Consider the following 24,590-nt stretch of genomic DNA (forward strand, 5'->3'; position numbering starts at 1 on the left):
CTCTGTGGCATCACAAAACAGGAAAGGGGTTAGCAGAGGCTTCACCTCACCTAATGAGGAAAGAGTCATTTTCTTTGGGAATATGGGAAATGATGAATTATTGCCTTGTAACCAGACAAGCAACTGGATCAAGGAAACGAATCCATGCTGGTTTGTATTGAGAACTGAAGTTTATTAACAAGGAAAGGGCAAAGGCAGAAACAGTTATGACGATGCCAGGGAGCTCAGGCATATGAGATACATCAGACATGGGGCACTGTGTAGATATGGGTGAGGGTTTAGGAGGGTGGCCCACATACTGTCATTGGCTCTGAACATGACATGGGATTAAAGTATGGATAAACTGCATCAGGGAAGGAAGGATCATAGAATCTATAGATGAGAACTCCGTGGTTGGAAACATCATAAAATGAGAGAGTACAAGCTTCTCTGTCCAGGAAAACTCCAACACGACTGGGACGACCAGTCAGAGAGAGGACCAAGACACTGGCATTGTGAGTGTCAGAACACTCTTCAAAGGCATTATATACAGACCCATTCTTCATCCCTATAACCCAGTAGCCATGTTTAGGCTGATAATTCACATGCTGTTTCAAATCAGAATTATTTTTAACTGCATATGTAGGCTGATATTCATGTAGTTTATAACTAAAAGGGCTAGGGGGAAATAAAGGCTGACGATATGAATGTTGTTGAACAGGAGGATTAAATTGGATTTTGATGCCACTTTCATTCAGTGCACAAAGTTGGGGTTGAGCACATTTTCCATCATTTAATCCCAGGAGCCAGGCATCATTTCTAGACACATCCACTTCCCAGTAATGTTTCCCTGAGTGCAAAGCTGGGTATCCCAGGACACCCAAACCATAGGTCTCAGAAATTTGCAAATTTCTTCTAGAATTATTTTGATGTTGTATTTGTCGTTTGTCCTCATTAACAGCAATGTTTTCATTGTGGACTTGATTCAGGGTCACATGAACTACAGAAAAAGGAGACATATAAGAGTCACAAGAGAGGCAAAGTGTAGTCTTATTAGTGATATAAGGAGCAGAAGTCTAAGGAGACAGTGAGAGGGAACTTGGAGGAGCCTTGTTTATAGTTGAGAAGAGGCAGATTGGAAGAAGTATATGGGGAGAAGTAACATGACACATGAGGGTTAATAGAGAAAAAAAAAACTCTGAAATACAGTAAGAAGGGAGTGGCTGATGGTGTGATTTCTCCTTACCCCAGTATTGTTGAGCATCCATGAGCCCTGAAAGGATGAAAATTCACATCATGAAATGGAAGCAAAAGAATCAAAACATTAATGTCAATCTCCTCTCCAGATTAGGGGAAGGTTTAGAAATTATGATATAATAACATGGGAGGAATGATGATTTCCATTAAATATAATGGCATCACTGGAATACATGATCTATTCTTCTGAGTCCCTCGACCTATGTTCAGAAACATCACTCACTTCCCAGAGAGTGTAGCCCCAGCACACCTAGAATCTGACAGTTACCCACAGGATGTAGCTGTTCTCACCTTGAAACACTTGCAGCATGCCTTTCAGATCTGGAGCTCTGAAGATCCTTCTCTGTTTTCTTGGGATCATTTCAGGTTGTTTCAGTCTTAAGGTCTGACTCCTAGGGACAAAACATTGACCTCCACATCTCAGACAGTGTGACCTCTGACCACCACTGACTCCCTATCATTCTAACCATAGATGTCCTGGAGCTCTCCTGAGAATTCTGAGAAGGGGAGAGAGGGTTGACTACTAACTCTGGAGACATGAGAGACACACCCATGAGCCTCCCACTTACTTGCTGTGTGATGTTGGGAAAGCCTTACTCTCAGAAGCGGAGAGTACTCCTCACTTGTACAGTCAAAAGACTTGCTCGCCTGATTCTCCTCCCAGAACTCTTAAGAAATGATGAATTAGTGAACTTTAAAACAACCCAAACTACGGTTTCTAAAAAATAATGTGTGGGCCAGGCACGGTGTCACATGCCTTTAATCCCTAAACATAGGAGCCAGAGTCAGAAGGATCACTGAGATCAAGGCCAGCCTGGTCTATAGGGTGAGATCCAAGACAGCCAGAGCTGCATAGGGTAATACTGTCTCAAAAACCAAAACAAACAAACAAACAAACAAAAACAAAAAGAAAAAAGAAAAAAAGATCAAAAACAGAAAGAAAGGAAGAAAAATGATGTGGGTATGTTTGTTTTCAAGGACATGGTCTAAAGTCTGAGTGCAGAAGCTCCTCTTGGGTATAGAACGTGAGAAAACCACAGGAGACAGCTAAGACTTCAAACCTTGCTGTCAATATGGACACTCTCGGCCAGCATCATGATTCTTCTGATTCTTCAAGTTCTTTTGTTATAATGACAAATTTGGACCATCAAATTAATAATTACATGAGCTCGTCATGTTCAGAACCAGCCTGATGCTGACAGCCTGGGAGTGACACTTGACAGACTAGGGTACTACTTTCCAAGGTCTTCTAAAGTATGTGGTCCACATGGAGCAGGTGTCTCACCTGTGCCAAATATTGTCCTCAGAGACTCAAGTCTGTTTTTGTAAAATCTAATTATAACCACAAAGGACCTCTGGATCTCTTCTATCCTCATGACAAACACACTAATACACAGGAAGTTCCTCCGATATACAAGTCTGTGAACACTGCAGACAGAGAAGACATACCCTACCTAGGATGAACTGAGGAATCAAGTACTTGTTAATGCAGATCCAGAACCAGACACACGCACACAGCATGGACAGAATGACAGAACCACAAGTAATCTGAAAGTACCTTAGTTCCTTTTGCCTCACCCCACTGCTGAGCCTGATTCTGCAACTCCCCATTCACCACAGTCAGATCCTGACTTTCCCCCCTTCCCCTTCCTCCTTTTTACCAGAAGTTCAGGATAGTATGTTTAAATTCCCCCAAACCCATGACATTTATTTTAGTTGAATATTAAAATCACTTTTACCACCCAATAGGGCTATCTTTCTCTATCAGTCAGACATACCTTTTAAGGACAGAATTCACACCCTAAGGAGAAGGGAGAAAACAGAGTAAATAACATGTTCTGCATGTTCTTGCAAATCCTGCTCACACCCTCAGAGACAAAGTCAAAACAGAATGAAGCCAGTCACCACACTTCTCCACGACATGATACAATTATGATGCATGGCTCTTTACTTGATTTACATGAAAACTAATGGACTGTTTTCTGTCTCATAGTATAAGGATTTGGAGACAGAAGACAAATAAATAAGCTTTCAAAACATTGTTATGTAAGCTTATGTAAGCCGGGGCGGTGGTGGCGCACGCCTTTAATCCCAGCACTCGGGAGGCAGAGCGAGGTGGATCTCTGTGAGTTTGAGGCCAGCCTGGGCTACCAAGTGAGTTCTAGGAAAGGTGTAAAGATGCACAGAGAAACCCTGTCTCCAAAAAACAAAAAACAAAAAACAAAAAAAAAAAGAAAGCTTATGTAGGTTTTGCTGTACTTAAAGCTAAACACATAAATAACTTTTCATGCTGCATGTAAGCTATTCATTACTGTACTTGCAACTAACATTATGAGAAGATGATTGCTAAATTATTTTAGTCATTTAGATACAATTTAACATATTAATAATGAAGAAGCCACAAGGACCAGAAGCTTAAATTGTATGATACTTAAAACCAACTAACCATATCTGCCTGTCTTTTTTCCTCTCTCTCTATAACTGTCCTGGCAGGAGAAGAAGTGAGTCTGTGTCTCTCAATTTGACAAACTGTTGAAAAACTGACCTGAAAGATGTGGGAATTTCTCCAGGAATCTCACACTCAGGGAAGTAAAACAGGTCTGGCCACAGGGACAGTTGTTTAAAAAGATTTCAAGCAGTTTTAGTTACTTATCAGGCCACCTTAAAGTATGAGAGTGTAACCCAGATAATGAATTATAGGAGAATGATGGACAGGACCACACCTTAACCTGTACTACTCATGTGTATATATCCTTGACTCTCAATTGAAATATTGAACTCACTTAGGGAAACTGAAGATGGATAGAGGGCCTCCCCCCTCCCCCCCCCCCCCCCCCCCCGAGATAGGGTTTCTCTGTATAGCCTTGGAACCTGACCTGGAAGTCTCTCTGTAGACCAGGCTGGTCACCAACTCAGAGATTTGCCTGCCTCTGCCTCCTGAGTGCTGGTTTGAAAGGCATGCACCGCCACCACCCAGCACAGAGGGGTTTTTTATATCTCTTTGTCCATCTTTGATATTCGGCCATATTAATAAATATCCTTTTCCTGATTTCCAATATTAATTTTGCTCTTTCATATGGAACACATATCAAGACTTACCTAACCTGCCAGGTCCACTTTGATATGTTAAGGAGGCACCATGATTAGCCATTTGTCCTGGGCTTAGGACCTAACACTGTGCAAGTATTCTTGCATGTTTGGGTTGCAATGGATATTGGTAGATTTACCTAAAGTTACATTCTTTGAGAAAGGTGACCCTCCTTTGTACCAGCAGCAAACAATTGCCAGGAGCTCTGAGTGTAGTGTGGTGAACTTCCTTAGAAAGTCCAATTTCCATAGTAGAATTTGGTATGGTTTAGGCATGCAAAGGTCTTGGGTTTGGTATCACAACCAATTGCAGATTGTATGTGCTGCTGCTAAGTTGTGTCCAGAAGACAGTTTTCTTTCTTAACCTTCACCATGTCTGGCTCTTACACTCTTTCTGTCCTTCTTCTGCAATGATCCCTGGGCCTTTAAATTAGAGGTGCAGTATATACATTCCATTTAAGGCTGGACACTCTGAAGTCTCTTACTATCTCCAAAATTGCCAGTTGTGGGTTTTACTATGTAACCCTCCTGACCTAGAACTCACTATAGAGACACTATATAACCCATGTAGCTTCATTTGATTCTCCATTCCAACTGCTGAGATTGAAGGAGTGAGCCAACATGCCTGGCTCTAGGTTGGGAAGCTTATATTTCATTCAGTGTTCTGTGCTTCTCAGGTTTTTGTTTCTGTTTATAAGAAGCTCTCAAGTCCTGGGATCACAGGCAGTACACGCTTGTCTATACATGGCTTTGTCTTATATAACATAAACCAACAAAAGTGGATCTCCAAACACTGGACAGGAGGAACAATTTCTACTAACTTCAAGTTCAGGTGAAGTGAGTAATGACAGTTGAAAATGTGCTTCATACATGCTTAGCATTACAGGAGGGTAATAACTACCCATGATGCAACTGATCTTCTCTCTAAGGTTCAGCTTCTATACTATACTTGATAAACTAAAAAAAGCAATTTCTCCTTGCTATCCATGCACACAATGATTCCCCAGACTCTGAAACTGATTTAGGGCAGTTCAGGGAGGGCCCAGAGAGCCCTACTGTCCCCACCAGGAAGGTCACAGCAGCTCAGAGGGAGGGAAATGGCTTCCAGGTCTCCTGATGCTGGGACCTCCTGCAGTCTTACCTGCAGCATTTCCATGGTTGAGCACTGCAACTGATGCTCCAGATCTGAGATGAGGGCTCTCACTGACTCCCTCTGCTTCACCAGCTCACTTTCAGACTCTGCCAAGCTGTTCATAATGTCTTCCTCCTCCTGCTTCAGCTTCTGCACCTCATTCTTCTCCTTGGAGTCCAGGAATTCCCGAAGTCCTTTAAACTCCATCTGAACTTTTTCTACATCACCCTGTATTTGGTTCTTCAGGGATAAAAAAAGGGAGAGGAATTCAGACTATCCTAATGGGGCTGGAAGACAGAAAAACACAGTTCTGATGGGGAGTTCTCACAGGGAACTGAGCTTGGGAAGGGAAGGGAGTCTTAGGGAAGCATGTGTCTCCTCTCAGTGTCTGTTGATGACATTCCAAAACAAAGATCTTAGGTCACCTTTATCAAGGCCATCTGAGCCATAGTGGGATGCCTTAGTGTGAATCAGTTTTCACACAGCTGACCCAGACTCTTTTTCCTGCCTGTAAATCTCCTCATTCTACCTCTGAACCCATGGGAGAAGCTAAACCCCAAGAATAGAAGAACTGTGATGTTCCCAAGCATCTTCCCCAGCAGTCATAGCTGCAGATAGCACCACAGGAGTGAGATCCAGGACTCAGTGCCCACTCTCACCAGACCCCCTCCATGGTGTCAGCTCCCCACATAGCCAGGTTCAGTTGTGATGCTCTCAGTGTGCAGCCCCAGCTCCAAGGAACAGGTAGAGAGGGCTAATCAAGGCCTCTTGTCCTGCTGGGCTGTGGTGGTGCACACCTCTAAACCTATCTATTGGGAGGCAGAGGCAGAGGCAGGAAGATCTCAGTGTTTTGGAGGCCATCCTGGTCTACAAAGAAAGTTCCAGGACAGCCAAGACTATTACACAGAGAAACCCTGTCTCAAAAAAAAAAAAAAAAATTGGGGTAGGGGATTTAGCTCAGTGGTAGAGGCTTGCCTAGCAAGCGTAAGGCCCTGGGTTCAGTCCTCAGCTCTGTAAATAAACAAACAAAGAAACAAAACAAAAAAGGCCTCTTGTCCTCCTCAAATATCAGAGAATGAAGAGCCAGGGAGCTTCTTGCCCAGGTCCCTCCCAGGCATCAGCCTAACTCCCTTAGGATTTAGGGTCCCTACTTGCCTTCCAGAAAGTTCTCTCCTTTTGAAGGCCATCTTCCCACTCATCACATCTTTTCTCATTTGCCATCTGCATCTGCAGAGCTGCCTGGAGCTTCTCCTGTGGGAGAGAAATTGTAGAAGTGTTAAGCTGTGTGCTTAGTAGGACAGTTGTTTCTAACCAAATACCAGGAAACCCTTCTGGAAAAACAGGAACCCTAAGACTGTTCCCTTTTATCAAAGTTGTTCTATGATTTATGTACATAAAGTATAGAAGTCTTCAGTCTCCAGCTCAATCTTGTATTTATACACATACAACCTCTATAGAGACAAAGACACAGACATTCCCCTTATTCAATCACCCCAAGCACAAACCTTTACTTTGATTCTGGCATCAGAGAACTGGGATAATTGTGTTAGTTTTTCTAGTATTTCCTATAAATATACACATATAGCACAAGCCCCTGTAATGTCCTATTAGATACCTGCATTTTTTAAAAAATTGGGTCTTCCTATGTAGCCTGGCTGACCTGGAATTCTCATGTAGACCAATATATTCTCAAACTCAGAGATCCACCTGCCTCAGCTCCCAGAGTCTGAGACTAAGTCATATACCACCACACGGTCCACATGCACATTCTTTTGTCTTTTATTTCCTCTTCTTCTTTTTTTAAAAATTTCATGTGCATTGGTGTTTTGTCTGTATATCTGTGTGAAGGTATAGGATCTCCTGGAACTATAGTTATACACAGATGTGAGGTGCCATGTACATGCTGGAAATTGAACCTCGGTCTTCTGAAAGACAGTGCTCTTAATCACTAAGCCATCTCTCTAGTCCTTTTTTTTTTTAATTGTATTTTTTTTTTTGGGTTAATATTTCTTTCTTCCACTGACAATATTTTTTTCAAACAATATTGTGGGCCCCGGCCCCCGACTGTGAGTGGCTGCTGCCTTGCTTGCCGACCTTGACCAGAAGTCCTCCCTATTCAGATTCCCTGCCGGTTTCCTTCTCACCTAACCATCACCAGAGAGACCACTGGAGGTTCTTTGTTCCTGTATCCTGCATTTGGTGTAAACAGCTTGATGCAAGAATGTAGAACATTCCCTAGCGAACTTCTACCCTCCAGAGATACTCCATTGTGCTGTAAGCCTGTATTTAAGGTTTCCTCCCTCTTTCAATAATGGCATTTGGCATTTGGCATTCAGCTGTGGCAAATGACTCTTATTTTCAAATGTCTCTTATTTTCTAATCCGCAGCCCCTCGCTTGGACATGGTGAACGGGTATCGGTAACGCGGACATTATTGCAACACAATATATTATGATTACAGATTCTCCTGACCCAAATCCTCCCAGCTCTTCTCCACCTCCCTTTCCATACAGATCCACACCTTTTCTGTCCCTGTTAGAATCCAAACAGGCATCTAAGGAATAGTGACATTGCTGTGGGATGTTCTGTATGTTACGTGTGTTGCTTGATTGGGTAATAAATAAAACACTGATTGGCCAGTAGCCAGGCAGGAAGTATAGGCGGGACAAAGAGAAGAGAATTGGGGAAGTGGAAGGCTGAGGGAAGAGACCTGCCAGCTGCCGCCATGACAAGGAAGATGTAAGGTACCGGTAAGCCACAAGCCACTGGCAAAGTATAGATTAATAGAAATGGGTTAATTTAAAAGAGAAGAAGTTAGGGTTGGGGATTTAGCTCAGTGGTAGAGTGCTTGCCTAGCAAGCACAAGGCCCTGGGTTCGGGTCTCAGCTCTGAAAAAAAAAAGATAGAAGAAGTAGATAACAAGAAGCCTGCAACGGCCATACAGTTTACACGTGAGTTGTGGGACTGCAGGGGCTTGGTGGGACCTGGAGAGAAGCTCTCCAGCTAAAAACATAATAGAAAATACAATCAGAGTAATAAAAAAACAAGCACATTGAAATATGACAAAATAAAGAACTCAGAAAAAGAGCTGAAGAAAAATCACAAGGAATACATATAGATGCAGAGACACACAGGTTTCCAACACACAGGAATCTCATTAAAATCCTAAGCCTTAATATAAATGTAAAGGACTGGTAAAGCAGGAAAAAAAACAAAAACAAAAAAACAAAACAAACAAACAAACAAAAAACCCGACTTAATGATATGAGAGAAAGAATCTCCAAGTATGGGTTCAATTCCTTCTGTGTTGGTCATCCATCTACTGCTGGCATGCGACCTGTCCTTACAAGTAAATGAATTGTTTCTCCAGTGAGACTTTCTGGGAGAAAAGTAATTTTTCATTGGAGATTGCTTCTGGGTTAGAGGTGGGGGCATGTGTCCACTTCTCCTTCCAGCTCTAGGATGCCATCTGGTGCAGACCCCTGCAGGCCCTGTGCATGCTACAATAGTCTCTTTGAGTTTGTATGTGGGCTCAAAACAAACTACAGAAAACAAAGATCCAACACAGAATTTATGTCTGTAGATCTCATTATGGAATTATTTTCCCTCTTCCCAGATGTTTCAACTGCCACATGCACGGTCTCTTCACTGCTGTCTGTCATTTACTTACTAACCCCTCTGTTGATATCTCTAGACTGGATTTTAGGTATAACAAAGACTACTGGGGTCCAGCCCCTTATAGTCTTTTCCCAAAGTTCTGGAAGAAATGCTACCAGTGGTGAGGATTAATCTGAGGGATGTCAAATGAATCTACGCACACAAAACTTTTAGTCCATTCACTTTATTCTTCTGAGTCAGTTCTCTCTCTACATTGATTCATTTTCTGTTCTCATACTTAGCTCCTTTCTTGCCTGATTCTCTCTACATTGTTCTGCTGTACTCTCTCAGCTCTATCTTCCTTCTCCCAACCTTTGTTTTGTTTGTTTTATTTATTTATTTATTTATTTTGGTTTTTTGAGACAGGGTTTTTCTGTGTAGCTTTGGGCCTTTCCTGGAACTCGCTTTGGAGACCAGGCTGGCCTCGAACTCACAGAGATCCACCTGCCTCTGCCTCCCGAGAGCTGGGATTAAAGGCGTGTGCCACCACCGCCCGGCCCTTCTCCCAGTTTTAGCTCTCCCAAGTCTCTGAGGTTTCCAGCTATTTACCCATACAATCATCAATTCTCTGGCCAAAACAAGGTCACAAGGCTTGAACTCTTTCAGGGTCAAGAAGAGAGGTGATAAGATCCTCACAAAGAGCAGTGATTGTCAGCTTCATTTACAATCCAAAAGGGGAGTGATTAAAGAGGGTGGGGTCAACTAAATGCTGAAATCGGTTAAGAGATGTAAAAAAGATAATTCATGTGCTCAAACTATATTTTTAGAAGTGGTTAGTTAAAATGGTAAGAGTCTATATGTCACTAAGTCATGAGTGATATAAAACTGCCTTTTTTTCTTGCGAGCCATATCAGTCTCAGTTTATCTGGGCTGCAATGTTTTTGGGCAAGGTGGGGGAAGTGTACCCAGTAGCTAGGTAGCCTGCCTCAGAGTGCTGCACCTGGTATATAAAAACCCTTTTGTTCTGAGTTTATTGCTAAAGGGGGTATCTTTTTAGAACTAGGGATACCAGTAGGGCTGTGGGAGAAAGGAGGGTCAAGCTTAATTTGCACAAGAAACAAAGCTTTGTACCTAACATCTGCATGGCCTTGGCAGTTGTCTCAGTATGGATATTTACCTGATTTTTAGTAGACTAACACATGGTCTGAATGCTTATCTGTCTGCAGTCTGTCCTTGGATATTTGAGAAGTATCTCAGATAAAAAACTTATATCCAGAGATGGCCCTAGCCAGATGCTTGCTAATGGAGATAATTACAGAAAGGCAGACTTCTGAGTCTAATGCTAAAAAGAAGGAACAAAGGTCTGGAAATGTTATCCAAATACCGCAACTGTATAGGGGAAAATTGTGCCCAACGAATGATCAACCTCACTGTTAGAAGTTCTTGGGAAAAGAATCAAATGGGAAAGCTACAATAGCACACAAGAAATGTATTGCAAGAAACAGCTAACATATTCAAAAGCCAATATCACCAAGACTCCTAGAGTTTTGGCTTTAACCTCTGGAAGAGTACTTAACTCTCCCAGAGAAGAGCTTTTGCCATTTTCAGCTGAATTTCTCCTTCATATTTCTGTGGTTCACAGCATAGGTAGTATGAATGAATCTGATATAAACATTGAAAGAACATGAATATGGAATAAATTAGGAGTTCTGCGCTTGGCTTTTCTTGGTCACTGAAACAACTTCATACAGACAGTTCTAAGACTTTTTTTATTATCCTAGTATATGTAGTCTAGGCAGATTCTCACACTATTAAGTGGAATAAAACATCATGTGTTTTTAGGACTCTAAAGGTAGGATGGAATGATATATCAAGTCTTGAGTCTATGATGTCCAGATTATTGACCTGTCACACCAAGTGGAGATTTCCTGTCTGTTAGTGTCTCCTGCTCTGTGTCCCTCCCACACCCTCCCACTTCTTACCTCATACTTATAGGCCACTTCTTCAATGAGAGCTGTTACGTGGCCACGGTGCTCCTGAGACCGCTCACAAAGCCAGCAGATGGCCACCATGTCCTTCTCACAGAAGAGCTGGAGTTTCTCTCCATGTTGTGCACAGACATTCACCTTCTGCTGCTTCTTTAGGTTGGACTTGAGCCCCTTGAGCCTCTCCACTATGTTGGCCACATGTCGATTAGGCCTCAGATTCCCAAACAGGTAACTCACTCGGCACACAGGGCAGACACCCTCCCCTTCTTTGCTTTTGCTGGACTCATAGTTCAGTGTGATGCAGGCTCGGCAGAAGCTGTGGTCACAATCAGCACTCACAGGTTCATTCAGGAGCTCCAGGCAGATAGGACAGGTCACCTCCTCCTCCATCATGAACATGACTGATGAGTCCATTGTTGCTGTGATCCTCTGTCTGTCTGTCCTGACTCCTGACACTCCTGCTCAGATACCTGTGTGATTGGGATGATGAAAAGGGGGACAAGTAAGAAAGGGAAAATCAGCATGGACGCTGTGCAGACATCAACAGTGACCTCCATGATAAGGGAAAACAACACAGGAGAGAAATAGGGACAGAAGTTGAGCGACATGCCTAAAGGAGCATTTTGTCATACCTCTACTCTATAATTTCATCCCAAGTGACAAATTTCAGATGCAGGGTTGTTATTTCCTTTTCCTGAAGAGCAGAAAGAAAGTGTTTCCTTCCAACAGCCTTGTGTAACCTATTCTATCCACCCCTTTCTTTCCCAGGACAAAAATCACATTTTCATGTTAAAAGCATTAAGCTACTCATGTCTCTGCCTCTCTACTTCCTCCTTTATCTGCACCAGTCAATGTGACCCTCTCTGATCCTCTCCTTACAAATCTCTTACCAGAAAGCCTGGTGCTGACCTGGAGTGTATACAGTCCCATCTCCTGATACACAGACAAGGATTTATTGCCACTTAGTAAATACAATGTATGTGTTTGTGGACATGGTTAAGTGAAGCCCTGCACTAGATGTATAGAGATGGCCACTTACAAGATTAATTTTTCTTCAATACACTGAAAGGTAAAGGAAACCATCCCTTTAGAATCTTCTTTCAGAGGTTCCTGCTTTACCCCACAGAGTTCAAAGAAAAAAAGAGGTGAGAGCCAGGACAGAAATGTAGCCAGAACAAGAGGTGTGTGCAATTATGCCTCCAACCACTGTGGGTTCTGAGGAATCTTGTGTCTTTAAATGTTGAGAATTTATCTTGGTCTAGAAATTTGACAAAGCCGGGCGGCGGTGGTGGTGCATGCCTTTAATCCCAGCACTTGGGAGGCAGAGGCAGGCAGATCTTTGTGAGTTCGAGGCTAGCCTGGTCTATGGAGCAGATCCAGGAAAGGCGCAAAGCTACACAGAAAAACCCTGTCTCGAAAAACCAAAAAGAAAGAAAGAAAGAGAGAGAGGAGAGAGAGGAGAGAGAGAGAGAGAGAGAGAGAGAGAGAGAGAGAGAGAGAGAGAAAGGAAGGAAGGAAGGAAGGAAGGAAGGAAGGAAGGAAGGAAGAAAGGAAGAAAGAAAGAAAGAAAGAAAGAAAGAAAGAAAGAAAGAAAGAAAGAAAGAAAGAAAGAAAGAAAGAAAGAAAGAAAGAAAAAAATCTGACAAAACATTGATGGGAGACTCCAGATAAGAATGCCAGGAAGAAGAGCCAGGCGGTGGTGGCATATGCCTTTGATCTCAGCACTCAGGAGGCAGAGGCAGGCAGATCTCTTGTGAGTTTGAGGCCAGCCTGGACTATAAAGCGAGTTCCAGGAAAGGCACGAAGCTACACAGAGAGAAACCCTGTCTCGAAAAACCAAAAAGAAAGAAAGAAAAGAAAGAAAAAAAAAAAACCCAGAAAAGTATTTGACAATAAGCACCATTATTTTGGGAATAAAAATCCTAAAAATTTCTAGGTTTGGGGCTGGAGAGATGGCTCAGAGGTTAAGAGCACTGGCCGCTCTTCCAGAGGTCCCACGTTCAATTCCTACCACCCACATGGTGGCTCACAACCATCTGTAATGAGATCTTGTGCCCTCTTCTGGTATGCAGACATAATGCAGGCAAAATGCTGTATACATAATAAATAAATAAATCTTTAAAAAAAATTTCTAGGTTTAGATATGTTTCCTTATTTCGAAGCCATATATGAAAAGTCCACTGCTAAGGTTATAGCAAATAGAGGGCAATTGAAAGATTTTTCTTTAAAATCAATAATAATTATAGAGCCTTCACCTAGTAACTGGTGGAAGCAGATGCAGTTACACAGCCAAGCACCAGGCCAAGCTCCAGGAGTCCAGTCAAAGAGAGAGAAGAAGGATTCTTTGAGCAAGGGGCATCAAGGTCTAGATGGGGAAACCTACAGAGACAACCAAACCAAGATAGTGGAAACTCATAAACTTTAGACCAACAGCTGTGGAGCCTCCATAGGACTGGACTAGTCCTCTGCATAAGGGAGACAGTTATGTAGCTTGATTTGCTTAAGGGGTCCCCTGGGAGTAGGATCAGGATCCTTCCCTGGTGCATGAGCTGGCTTTTTGGAGCCCAGTACTTATGGTGGGACATCTTGCACAGCCTTGATGCAGGGGGAGGGGATTGGACCTGCCTCAACTGAATGTACCTGGATCTGATGACTTCCCATGGGAGGTCTTACCTTTTCAGAGGAGGGAATGGGGGGTGGGTTAGGGGAGAATGCTGGGGGGTGGGATAAGGGAAGAGAGGGGGATATGTGGTTGCTATGTAAAATGAATAAAAATTTCTTAATAAAAAGTAAAGAAAGAAATATAACACCAAAACAAATCATGCATACTTGATTTGTATACTTGTTGTCATTTCTATTAAACACAGCAGAGGCAAGGGAAGACCCAGCAATATAAGAAGACTGGAAACATAAATAAATAGATCGATATAGATAAATAAACAAACAAATAAATAAATAAAGGTGTGCAAACAAAAATTGTTTTACAGGTAAAATAAAAGCCAATAAGCTCAGTAAAGATGCAAGATGTAATATCCAGTATAGAAAAGTCACAAATAGTGAGAAACCCGAAAATGTAATTAGGAAGCAGTGCCTGGTGATGTAGGCCTCTAAAATCAGCTTCTTGGTAGGCTGATGCCAGAAGATGGTAAGTTCAAGGCTATTGTTTGTGGCTCTGTAGAAAAAGTGTTACATTTGAAAAACAAGGAAAGGAATGGCCCAGGGGGTAAGAGCATCATCATCTGTTCTCACAGACCCCATGCTCCAGTCCTAGCCCTCACATGGCTCCTTACAGCCACTTGTAACTCCAGTTCCAGTGAATCTGTCATGCCCTTCTGGCCTCTGTGGGCACTGCAAGTACATGGTGCAGAAGTACACAAGCAGGAAGACAAAAGAACAATTATATTAATGAAACCATTAAAACCAAGAATAAATGAATGATTAGGAAAATTTATTATCTGCACACAAAAACTATAAAAATATTGAAAGAAATTAAATTGGTACAATTATATATAATGATACCGGAGGTAAATTATTATCTGCACACAAAAACTATAAAAATATTGAAAGAAATTAAATTGGTACAATTATATATAATGATACCGGAGGTAATGAATTTGAATATTGTTAAAATGTCTATACTAGGGGCTAAACAGTTGGTTTATGGGTTTAGAGCACTGGTTCCAATTTTAGAGGACCTTGGTTCATTTCTCAGCACCCACAAGGTGAGTCACAACTGTCTGTAAATCATTTCTGACACCATTTTCTGGCATCTATGAGCATCAGACATTCAAGTGGTACACAGACCTATATCCAGATAAGACATCAATACACATAACATTAAATCAAAATAATCAATAAAATGCCATACTAGCTAGGGCTGGAGAATGGGCTCAGTGGTTAAGAGTGCTTATTGCTCCTGCAGAAGATCCTACTTCAGTTCCGGTAACCCAATGAAGTAGATCACAGCTGCCTGTAACTCCAGCTTCAGAGAATCCAGCAGCTCTGACCATTCAACTCATCCTTTCAGATGTGCATACATACACACAGGCAGACCCACAAACACACAACTCAAACAATGAAACTTTGTTTGCTTGTTTTTGTGTTTTTCTTTTTTCTTAGTGTTTGGTTTTTTTACCCTAGATTTCAGGGCTACCCAGTCTCTGGTTCTCGGTCACCAGGGCAGTGTCAGGCATGGGTTCCTTCCGGTGGAGAGGGCCTTAAGTCAGATCAGACCCTGGCTGGCTACTGCCACAAGTTCCGTGCCACCATTGCCCCAGCATATTTTACAGGCAGGACAGCTGTAGGTAAAGGCTTTGTGACCTGGTTGGTGTTTACATTGCATTTGGTAGCCTGCAGAGTACCTTCCTGTACCAGAGACTAGAATGTAGGGGTGAAGGCTCCATGTAGGCACCAGCTCAACTTCTTCATGTTCAATGAACTCTGTGAGTGTTTTCCTAGGCAATGAGATTCCACTTCCAGTTTCTAGAGGGCAACCTTATGTCTTAGCAACAGCCTGGGTTGTTTGGAGATTTCCATGTGACCCCGTTGGCCTAGATATCAACTGAATACACCCCAGTTCTACCAATGGAAGCCTTCTTTGGTAACAAGACATTGCCTATTGAGACTCCACATCGCCCATTATTAGGAGACCTCAGTAGATCGATCGCCTTAATGTATTTTAGGCGGTCTCCATTGCACTAGGTTTCTATATCCTCCCTTAAAGGCCCTCAATTTCAGCCAAATAAATCATATTTTAAAGAGTCAACAAGGAATGATAACTAGGTTTGGTCAGTTCAAACAATCTGGCTGCAGACAGCTTGTTTCTTTTGTGATTGGAGTCTGTGATGGCTAAGGAAAACTCCATTTTGTACTAGACACCCAGTCTAAATTCCTCAAAGACAAGCTCCTGGCAACTCTCACTCCTTGCTACACTTCCGGTAATTGTAAAAGTGCTATGAGATGATTAAGCGTTTCCTCTGGCTTTTGTGAACCTGTTTACTGCTGTGTAGCAGGGACAGAGCTCAACACACCTGAGGGGAGTTCAAACAGTTTCTCACTCAGCTGCACATTCCACACAAATGGGATAGTTGTGTTGCCCACCATAGAAACCCCTCCTTCAACCTCTTCTGTAGATGCAATTCTAAACAGTCTTATATAATAAGAAACACAGCCGGGCGGTGGTGGCGCACGCCTTTAATCCCAGCACTCGGGAGGCAGAGCCAGGCGGATCTCTGTGAGTTCGAGGCCAGCCTGGACTACCAAGTGAGTTCCAGGAAAGGCGCAAAGCTACACAGAGAAACCCTGTCTCAAAAACCAAAAAAAAAAAAAAAAAAAAAAAAAAGAAAGAAACACAGAACCAAATAAAGAGTTAAAAGCCCAAGAGGTCAGAGCACTAGTGAATAGCCTTTAGCTTACCAGTCGCTGCGGTCATTCCCCACAGAAAGAGACCTACTTCCTGTGTGTCTGTGTTTTTATTGACTTTCTGTTCTGCCTTCTCATTGCTTCTAAACACAACCACATTACTTCTTCATCACTGTCCATCTATACAGACCTCCAGGCCTCTATGGTTGGTCCTTGGATTAATGGCATGTGTCACCAAGCTGGCTGTGTCCTTGAACACACAGACTCTGCCTGCCATGTGATCGGATTAAGGGTGTGTGCTACCACTGCCAGACTTATGCTAAATGACTTGCTATTAGCTCTGACCCCCAGGCAACTTTATTTGTTAACATACAAATAAAATCACATTTCAGGGGTTGGGGATTTAGTTCAGTTGTACAGCGCTTGCCTAGCAAGCACAAGGCCCTAGGTTCGATCCTCAGCTCAAAAAAAAAAAAAAAAAAAAAAAAAAAAATCACATTTCAGCACAAATAAAATACCTCTTCTGTATGACAAGCCTTTGATTTATCTTTAAGGCTGTTGTTGGCCTACTAGCACTAATCAATAAACTCATTTAGGGGTTGGGGATTTAGCTCAGTGGTAGTAGCGCTTGCCTGGGATTGGTCTTCAGCTCTGAGAAAAAAAATTAATTAATTACATTAAATTAAAAAAACTCATTTAATTATAATTTAAGTTGAGTCTGTGGTCTTTTCCTGGTGAATAAGTTAACTGTAACAAGTTAACTGTGTTTCTTTAAGGTTTATGAAACTTCAGAGTACAATGTCATATGGGAAACAGTTCTTTTACAAATAGGCTGGGCAAATAAATTGCCCCAGGCTTACACAGAGCAACTTAATGAGTACTCCCTCCCTGTGGCAAATTGTATACTGGTAAACCCAAATATGTGCATTTTAATATCCCATAACATATGACGGTAAAGAGAGTCAATGACTAAATTCAGAAGAGAGATGTCCACAACTGAAGAGCAGGAGAGAGCAAAGGGAAAGAGGATGGGCTCATGACAATCCTCAAAGTCAACCCGGACACAGAAGGCCTGGCCTGTGTCCTCTGGTGTCTACATTAGCTTGGGTGAAGCTGGGATTCCCTGCTCCCTGTCCTTTCATGGCTCTCAAGATCTTCCTAACAGCAGTCATCTTTCAGTCTTTCACACCATTAAAATCAATCAGGAGCGTGCACTGTTCTGTGAAAGGGACAAAAGTCCTGTAATCCCAATGTCTGGGGAGGGTGACACGGGCCAGTTACATGATGTTACCCTCGGCTATATAAGGGTATCCTGTCCCTACCCCACTAACTTCACCCAATAAGCTGCACCTTCTGTATATATTCTTTTCTTCTTCAGACATGGTCTTATTAGGTCCCCCAGCAGGTCTTGGACTTAGGATCTTCCTGCATCAGCTTTCTTTGTAGCTGGAATTACTAGTCTGGACTGAATTTCATCTGGGCATGGCAGACAAGGACCAAGGGAAAGGCAGGCAAATGTAATGACTTCTGAGTAACATTAGCAATTCTGTACAGGCCTGAGGCTGTTTCATAGGACAAGTAAATGTATAAGAGGCTGCAGCAAGATTGGGACTTCCAATCACAGAGACAGTAGAAAAGGGAACCAACCCTTAGAATCATGGGTAATTCACCATTGCACAGAGAGACCTTAAACTCGGTTTTCAAACACCATTCTGGCTTTATTCCTTCATTGAGGGGAGAGGGGGAGACACAGAATGACAGCAGTGTCTCTCTTGCAACAGGGGATTCTTTTTTTATTTTGTTGATTTATTTCCTTTTTAAAAAATAATTTATTCAACTTTATCTTATGTGCATTGGTGTGAGGGTGTCAGATGCCCTGGAACTGGAGTTACAGAGAGTTGTGAGCTGCCATGTGGGTGCTGGGAATTGAACCTGGGTCCTCTGGAAGAGCTGCCAGTGCTCTTAACCTCTGAGCCATTTCTCCAGCCCTATTTGTTTCTTTTTTTTTGGGGGGGGGGAGGGGTGTAGCTTTGCGCCTTTCCTGGGACTCACTCTGTAACCTCACAGAGATCCGCCTGCCCCTGCTTCCCCAGTGCTGGGATTAAAGGCGTGAGCCACCACCACCCGGCCTTATTTGTTTCTTAATAAGAAATTTTCTATTCATTTTACATTCCAACCACAGATCCCCTCCTCCTCCTCTCTCTTCCTGCCTCCCAGCATCCCCCACTAACCCACCTCCCATTGCCCACTTCCCCCAAGTTATGGTCTCCCAGGAGGAGTCAGCAGAGCCTGGTACATTCAGCTGAGGCAGGTCGAAGCCCCTCCCCCTTCATCAAAGCTGCACAAAGTGTCACACCTTAGACACTGGACTCCAAAAAGCCAGCTCATGCACCAGGGACAGATCCGGATCACCCTGCCTGTGGACCCCCCAAACAGTTCAAGGTAAACAACCGTCTCGAGTATCCAGAGGGCCTAGTCCACTCCCATGGAGGCTCTACAGCGATTGGTGTACAGTTCGTGGGCCTCTGTTGTTTTTCCATCATGATCTCAACGCTCCTTCCTTAGAGAATCCCTCTTCTCTCATCGATGCAACAAGAGGTTTTGGAGCAGCCCAAAATTAAACACGAGGAAAGAAGAGAGTGAACTCCACCTGGAGAAATACCTGGACCTCTCTGGCTCTTGAAACCTGTCTTTCTAAAGCCTCTCCTCCATCAGTCTCCTCAACGCCCTGAGCCCTCAGCAGGAAGCCGCAGGCCCTCTTTCCCCCGCCCCGTCTCAGTTTCAAATTAAACTCACCAAAACGAAGGGTGTTTTCTTTTCAATTCCTCCAAACGCTGCCCTGTAAATTGCTCTCACACCTTCAGACACCAACCAAGAGATCCTGAATCTGTGGACGGGAGCGAATGGAGACCAGAATAAACGCCCGGAGGATTCAGTCTCTACGTCTGATCTCTGGTGAACCAGGAGAGAAATAAAGTTAAGACTTGAGGAACTGAGAAAGAGAAACTACAGAGCTACCAACCAATGGGATGCCACCACATCGGTGTATGCGGTTCAACCACCAGAGGGCGACAGTCGCCTTGAGTCAGCACTGCCTTCCAGGAGGTTAGGACATTTTTTCAGTGCTAAAGGAACTTATGTCACTTGGTCAGGCTCATGTCACAATCACCCCTAAGATCCCGACCCTCAGGAAAGCTGCCCCTGATGAAAGAAAGCCTTCTCCATGGGCTCCTCCTACACCTGAGCTCTAGGCTTTGTTTTCCTTTGTGTGGCAGATGTGGCCCAAAGGGAAGGAAATCCAAGGTGAGGGACAGAATGAAATGTTCCTCTGGAGTTGGACTTGTACACTAATGGGATGAGAACAGAAAGGAAGCTGCAGTTCAGGGCAGCTGCTGCACAATCAAGATATCCTACCCAGCAGGGACAGCATGGGGAGGATTCCTGTGCAGAGCCATGCAGAAACACTTCCCCACACTCACAGCAGGTAAACTAGCAAGCTGCAGAGGGCTCTCCAACTGCCCAGTGCAGTCCTACAGATTATATATTCTGTTGCTGAACAGACCAAGTCCTCTTCCCAGTGCTCATATGATCCATCTTTGATCTGTCCCACAGCTCCTGCTGGCAGTCTATATAAAGAGCATGGATTAAGGAACCTTGTCCTCTCTTTGCATGCTTTTTCTTCTTCTCACTACCATGTCCATTCCATCACTGGCATTACAGCCTATTTCTTTGGGATTCTGACATACACCAAAGACCAGTTGAGACATTCTCTCTCTCTCTCTCTCTCTCTCTCTCTCTCTCTCTCTCTCTCTCTCAGAGATTTATTTATTTATTATGTATACAACATTTTGCAGCCGGGCGTTGGTGGCGCACGCCTTTAATCCCAGCACTCGGGAGGCAGAGCCAGGCGGATCTCTGTGAGTTCTAGGCCAGCCTGGGCTACCAAGTGAGCTCCAGGAAAGGCACAAAGCTGAACAGAGAAACCCTGTCTCGAAAAACCAAAAAAAAAAAAAAAAAAAGGTCAATTCTGGGGGCTGGAGAGATGGCTCAGTGGTTAAGAGCACTGACTGCTCTTCCAGAGGTCCTGAGTTCAATTCCCAGCAACCACATGGTGGCTCACAACCACCTGTAATGAGATCTGGTGCCCTCTTCTGGCCTGCAGGGAATACTGTATACATGATAAATAAATCTTTAAAAAAAAAAAAAAAAACATTTTGCCTCCATATATTCCTGCATGCTAGGAGAGAGCACCAGATCTCATTATAGATGGTTGTGAACCATCATGTGTTTGCTGGGAATTGAATTCAGGACCTCTGGAAGAACAGCCAGTGTTCTTAACCTCTGAGCCATCTGTCCAGCCCCCTAAGATTTTTTTTTTTTATTTTTTGTTTTTTGAGACAGAGTTTCTCTGTGTAGCTTTCCTGGAACTCATTCTGTAGCCCAGGTTGGCCTTGAACTCACAAAGATCCACCTGCCTCTACCTCCCAAGTGCTGAGATTAAAGGCGTGCACCACCACTGCCCAGCAGACGGCTAGTCTCTTGCAGTGAACAACTACTAGATTTTTGAACCTTCCAATGGTAGACAGCCACACCCCCTCCCCCCATGTATAGAATCATTCTATAAGTTCTATTCCTTTAGAGCATTGGTTCTCAACCAAAGGGCCGTGGCCCCTTTGGCAGTACTCTAACTCCAAAATATTTACATTAGGAGTCATAAGAGTAGCAAAACTACTTACTCTTAGGAATTAGCACCAAAATAATTTTATAGTTGGGGGGTCACCACAACAGGAGGAACTGTATTAAAGGGTCACAGCATTAGGAAGGCTGAGAATCAGTGCTCTAGAGAATCCTGACTAATACAGTGTTGAATCAGGAGGTGAGAGGTGACAACTTGTGACACAAACATGAAGCAGAGGGTGGGAAGCATCAGTAATGGGCACTTCTACTGAACCTTCAAAACCTGCTCCCAATGACACACCTCCTTCAATAAAGCAACTCCTAATCATTTGTTCCTTATATTCTCAGATCCACTACAAAGTGACATAAGGTGTGACAGTTAGATATGTCACTATAATTTTAATTATATTTAACAGTTTTCTTCCTATTTCTTTTTTTTTTTTTTTTTTTTTTTTTTTGGTTTTTCGAGACAGGGTTTCTCTGTGTAGCTTTGTGCTTTTCCGGATTTCACTTTGTAGATCAGGCTGGCCTCGAACTCACAAGATTCGCCTGCCTCTGCCTCTCAAGTGATGGCATTAAAGGAATGTGCCACCACCGCCCAGCTCCCTACTTCTTCTTTTCTTTTGAGACATGGTCTCAGTGAGCATCTCAGCCTGACCTCTGAGCTCCTCGTCCCTCAGCCTCTCCAGGGCTGGAATCATGAACGTTTGCTGTTACAGTTTCAGTTTGGTCTTTGCACTTCTAGGGATGGAATATTATAATGGATTTGAGGCTAGTGCTCCAGCCTTGAACTACACCCCTAGCCCAAACGTCACATCTTGATGACGTCATGAGCCTCCTTTGTTCTTGCTATGGACACAATTGATGTCACACAATGTTGCAATGCACCTGTCCTTCTGAATTGTTAATAATCATGTAAAAACTTTTTAATGTTTTTTTTTGTTTTGCGGGGCTTGGGGGCTTGGGGGGGGAGTGGGAGTTGTTTTTGAGGCAGAGTTCACCTCTATATTCAGATGGGGCTGGAACTCATTAAGTGTTTAGGATGGATTCCAATTTCTGGCAACACCCTTACCGAAAACCTCTGAGTACAGGGATCACAGGAATGAGGAAGTAGGTCCTTATCTCTAACTAATTTTAAACAAGGCCTTCTCTGCTCTCTACCTAAAATGTTCTTGTGTTTGTTTTGGTTTGGTTTGGTTTTTCAAGACAGGGTTTCTTGCTTTGTTTTTTTGTTTTTTTGTTTGTTTTTTGTTTTTTTGGGTTTTTCGAAACAGGGTTTCTCTGTGTAGCTTTGTGCCTTTCCTGGAACTCACTCTGTAGACCAGGCTGGCCTGGAACTCACAGAGACATCTGCCTGGCTCTGCCTCCCAAGAGCTTGGATTAAAGGCATGCGCCACCACTGCCTGGCTCACTCTTCTCTTTCTGCACTTATTCCCCAGGGACTCCCCATACCCTCCAAGGCCCAGCCTTCCTCACTCTATCTTTTTGTGTCAGCCGCCAATACTCAGAGTCCCTCTCTACCTGGGAGCCAGCTGGCCAAATAGACTGAGAATCAGGTAAACAGTCTTCATTCTTCTTCCTGCTCTCCATTTCCGGTTCCCCAGTCTCAACCCAGGCCTAGAGCACAGCAAGTGCATGCCACTTGTTATTCCCTGGAGACTCAGAAGATCCTTGTGGCAAACCCAGCTTTCCTCCCTCCAGTAGACCCTCTCAGCTGTCCCTATGTTGTGCCCAGATCGTAACCCCCAGAGAGACCACCAAGGACCAGCATACCAGAATGCAAAAGCAAGGTTTATCTGTTACAAGTCATGACAGGGATCTCATCTCAAGCCATCTCAAGTGAGGCAGAGAAGAGTTACTCTTTCTTGGGGAAGTTAGTTTTTATAGGTAAAACCCATAAAATTTCTTAGAGGGGAGGGGGTTAGTACGGGTCCATCCTTCATTGGTCCAGTTTTTCCCCGGCCTGGACTTTATCTTATTCTAGCTTATCTGTTTGCCCTGTCAGGAGTTTTACAACTCCTCTCCAGGGTCTGGTCATGTTATCTCTGGAGAGGGGCATCTCGTGGTTAATTGGTTACCATCAGACATCCTGACTCTGTTCTTTTGTTCCTGGGGCTGGTGCCATCATTTCTGGGGACTTGAAACTGGCCTGGGTCTATCTATAGTGAGATATCTTTGTCTAAGGCCCCCTTTTTGAGACAATAGAGTGAGGGTCTTGTTGTGCCTAGACCATGTCCCCAAAGCTGCCACTGGAGCCTTTAGGTACAGAATGCAAAAGTAAGGTGTATTCTAAGTTTACAAGCCTCCAGGGAGGCTCTTCAAAATCTCTCACTCACAGCAGGGAGGTTGGATGGAGTGCTCCCCTGTCTTTGTGAGGCTAGTTCTTAAAGGCACAGACCATATAATTTATTTTAACCCGCCTCCCTTTTTAGTCTTTTGGTCGAATATCCTGACTGTGTTTTCCAAAGTCCCTGTAGCAGATACAGCCACCTGGGGAAAAGGGGTCTAAGTTCTTATCTACACTTAGGAATCCTGGTTTAAGCTTCTCTTTGTCTGTAGGGGATAGAGTGGGGGGTTTTACTGAGGTATCACACCTATCCCCACCCGCACCCTCATGCCCCCACCCTCACCTAGACTCCAACCTCTAGTGCATCCCCATTCCTTCCAGCCAGCTCCCAGTACCCAGAAACAAGCTCTACCTGGGCCCCCCAGTGGCCACTCCTGGCAGAGTTTAAGAAGCACTCCCTACCAGGCAACCCCAACCCAGCACACTCTCCTAAGATCCAGAGAGGACAACAGAAACCAAGGAACAAAACACTCACCCAACAAAGACAAGACCCTGTATCAGCATCTAGAATACAGCCATCCCAAACCCAGATACATAGAAGCCAGCATAGAAACACAATCAATCTCTCCTGCCAGCCAACAACCCTATTGCAGTATGTCCTCAGTAATGCAATATAGCTGAAGCACAAGACAAGGACTTCACATTGCTGTTATGAATATGACCAAGGACCGACCTTGCACGTGCAGGCAAAAGCATCTGTATACATAAAAGCAAAATAAAATAAAAAGAATTTTGAATAATGAGGATGATATCATTTCTCAAACTGTGGTAGAATATTGTTATAAGATGTGTTACTTTTGTTTATGCTCTGGAACATTTGTTTAATGATGCAAAGATGTGTTACAATGTTTGATTAGATAAAATTAACCTTCAGTCAGGAGGCTGAGTCAGCAACCAGCTGATAGGAAGTGGTAGGGAGGAACCTAGTGGAAAAGGACTTTTTAAGTGGGGGTTGGAGTAGGAGGCTCATTTGGGGGAATTAAAACAACCATCTAGCTCTTCATGAACTTTCTCTGCAGACACCATTCCATCCCATCTCTGTGCAAAGATATGACATTGTACTCAGGTTTGCCATGAGCCTCCAACCTCAGTGAAAAGAATGAAGGTGACCAGGAGAGCACAGCTCTGGTCACACTGTTGTTGAACAGTGCCACAAATGTGGGTCA

The 24,590-nt window shown here is 43.5% G+C and overlaps 2 protein-coding genes across 3 annotated transcripts in view; both read right to left on the reverse strand.

Annotated features, from left to right (window-relative positions):
• The window catches only part of LOC102905163 (tripartite motif-containing protein 30A-like), a 57,114-nt gene extending 37,780 nt beyond the window's left edge, over positions 1 to 19,334 (reverse strand). Inside the window, exon 1 of the mRNA XM_042281170.2 lies at positions 19,197 to 19,334. The gene's annotated coding sequence lies outside the window, so the exon portion shown is untranslated. The remainder of the gene's footprint in view (positions 1 to 19,196) is intronic.
• The window catches only part of LOC121820844 (tripartite motif-containing protein 30A-like), a 45,399-nt gene continuing 20,960 nt past the window's right edge, over positions 152 to 24,590 (reverse strand). Inside the window, exons 1-8 of one of the 2 annotated variants that reach the window (XM_015997721.3) lie at positions 19,197 to 19,334; positions 11,034 to 11,509; positions 6,611 to 6,706; positions 5,465 to 5,695; positions 3,015 to 3,037; positions 1,528 to 1,628; positions 1,226 to 1,252; positions 152 to 979 (exon numbers count right to left, since the gene is read on the reverse strand). In XM_015997721.3, coding sequence (XP_015853207.3) covers positions 279 to 979; positions 1,226 to 1,252; positions 1,528 to 1,628; positions 3,015 to 3,037; positions 5,465 to 5,695; positions 6,611 to 6,706; positions 11,034 to 11,453 — 1,599 coding nt within the window. In that variant the 5' untranslated portion in view covers positions 11,454 to 11,509; positions 19,197 to 19,334 and the 3' untranslated portion in view covers positions 152 to 278. Of the gene's footprint in view, positions 980 to 1,225; positions 1,253 to 1,527; positions 1,629 to 3,014; positions 3,038 to 5,464; positions 5,696 to 6,610; positions 6,707 to 11,033; positions 11,510 to 19,196; positions 19,335 to 24,590 lie in introns of those variants that run through there. The other variant, XM_076549327.1, reaches the window with a different exon arrangement.

The sequence above is a fragment of the Peromyscus maniculatus genome, chromosome 1 (genome assembly GCF_049852395.1).
Source record: "Peromyscus maniculatus bairdii isolate BWxNUB_F1_BW_parent chromosome 1, HU_Pman_BW_mat_3.1, whole genome shotgun sequence".
Taxonomy (NCBI): Eukaryota; Metazoa; Chordata; class Mammalia; order Rodentia; family Cricetidae; genus Peromyscus; species Peromyscus maniculatus.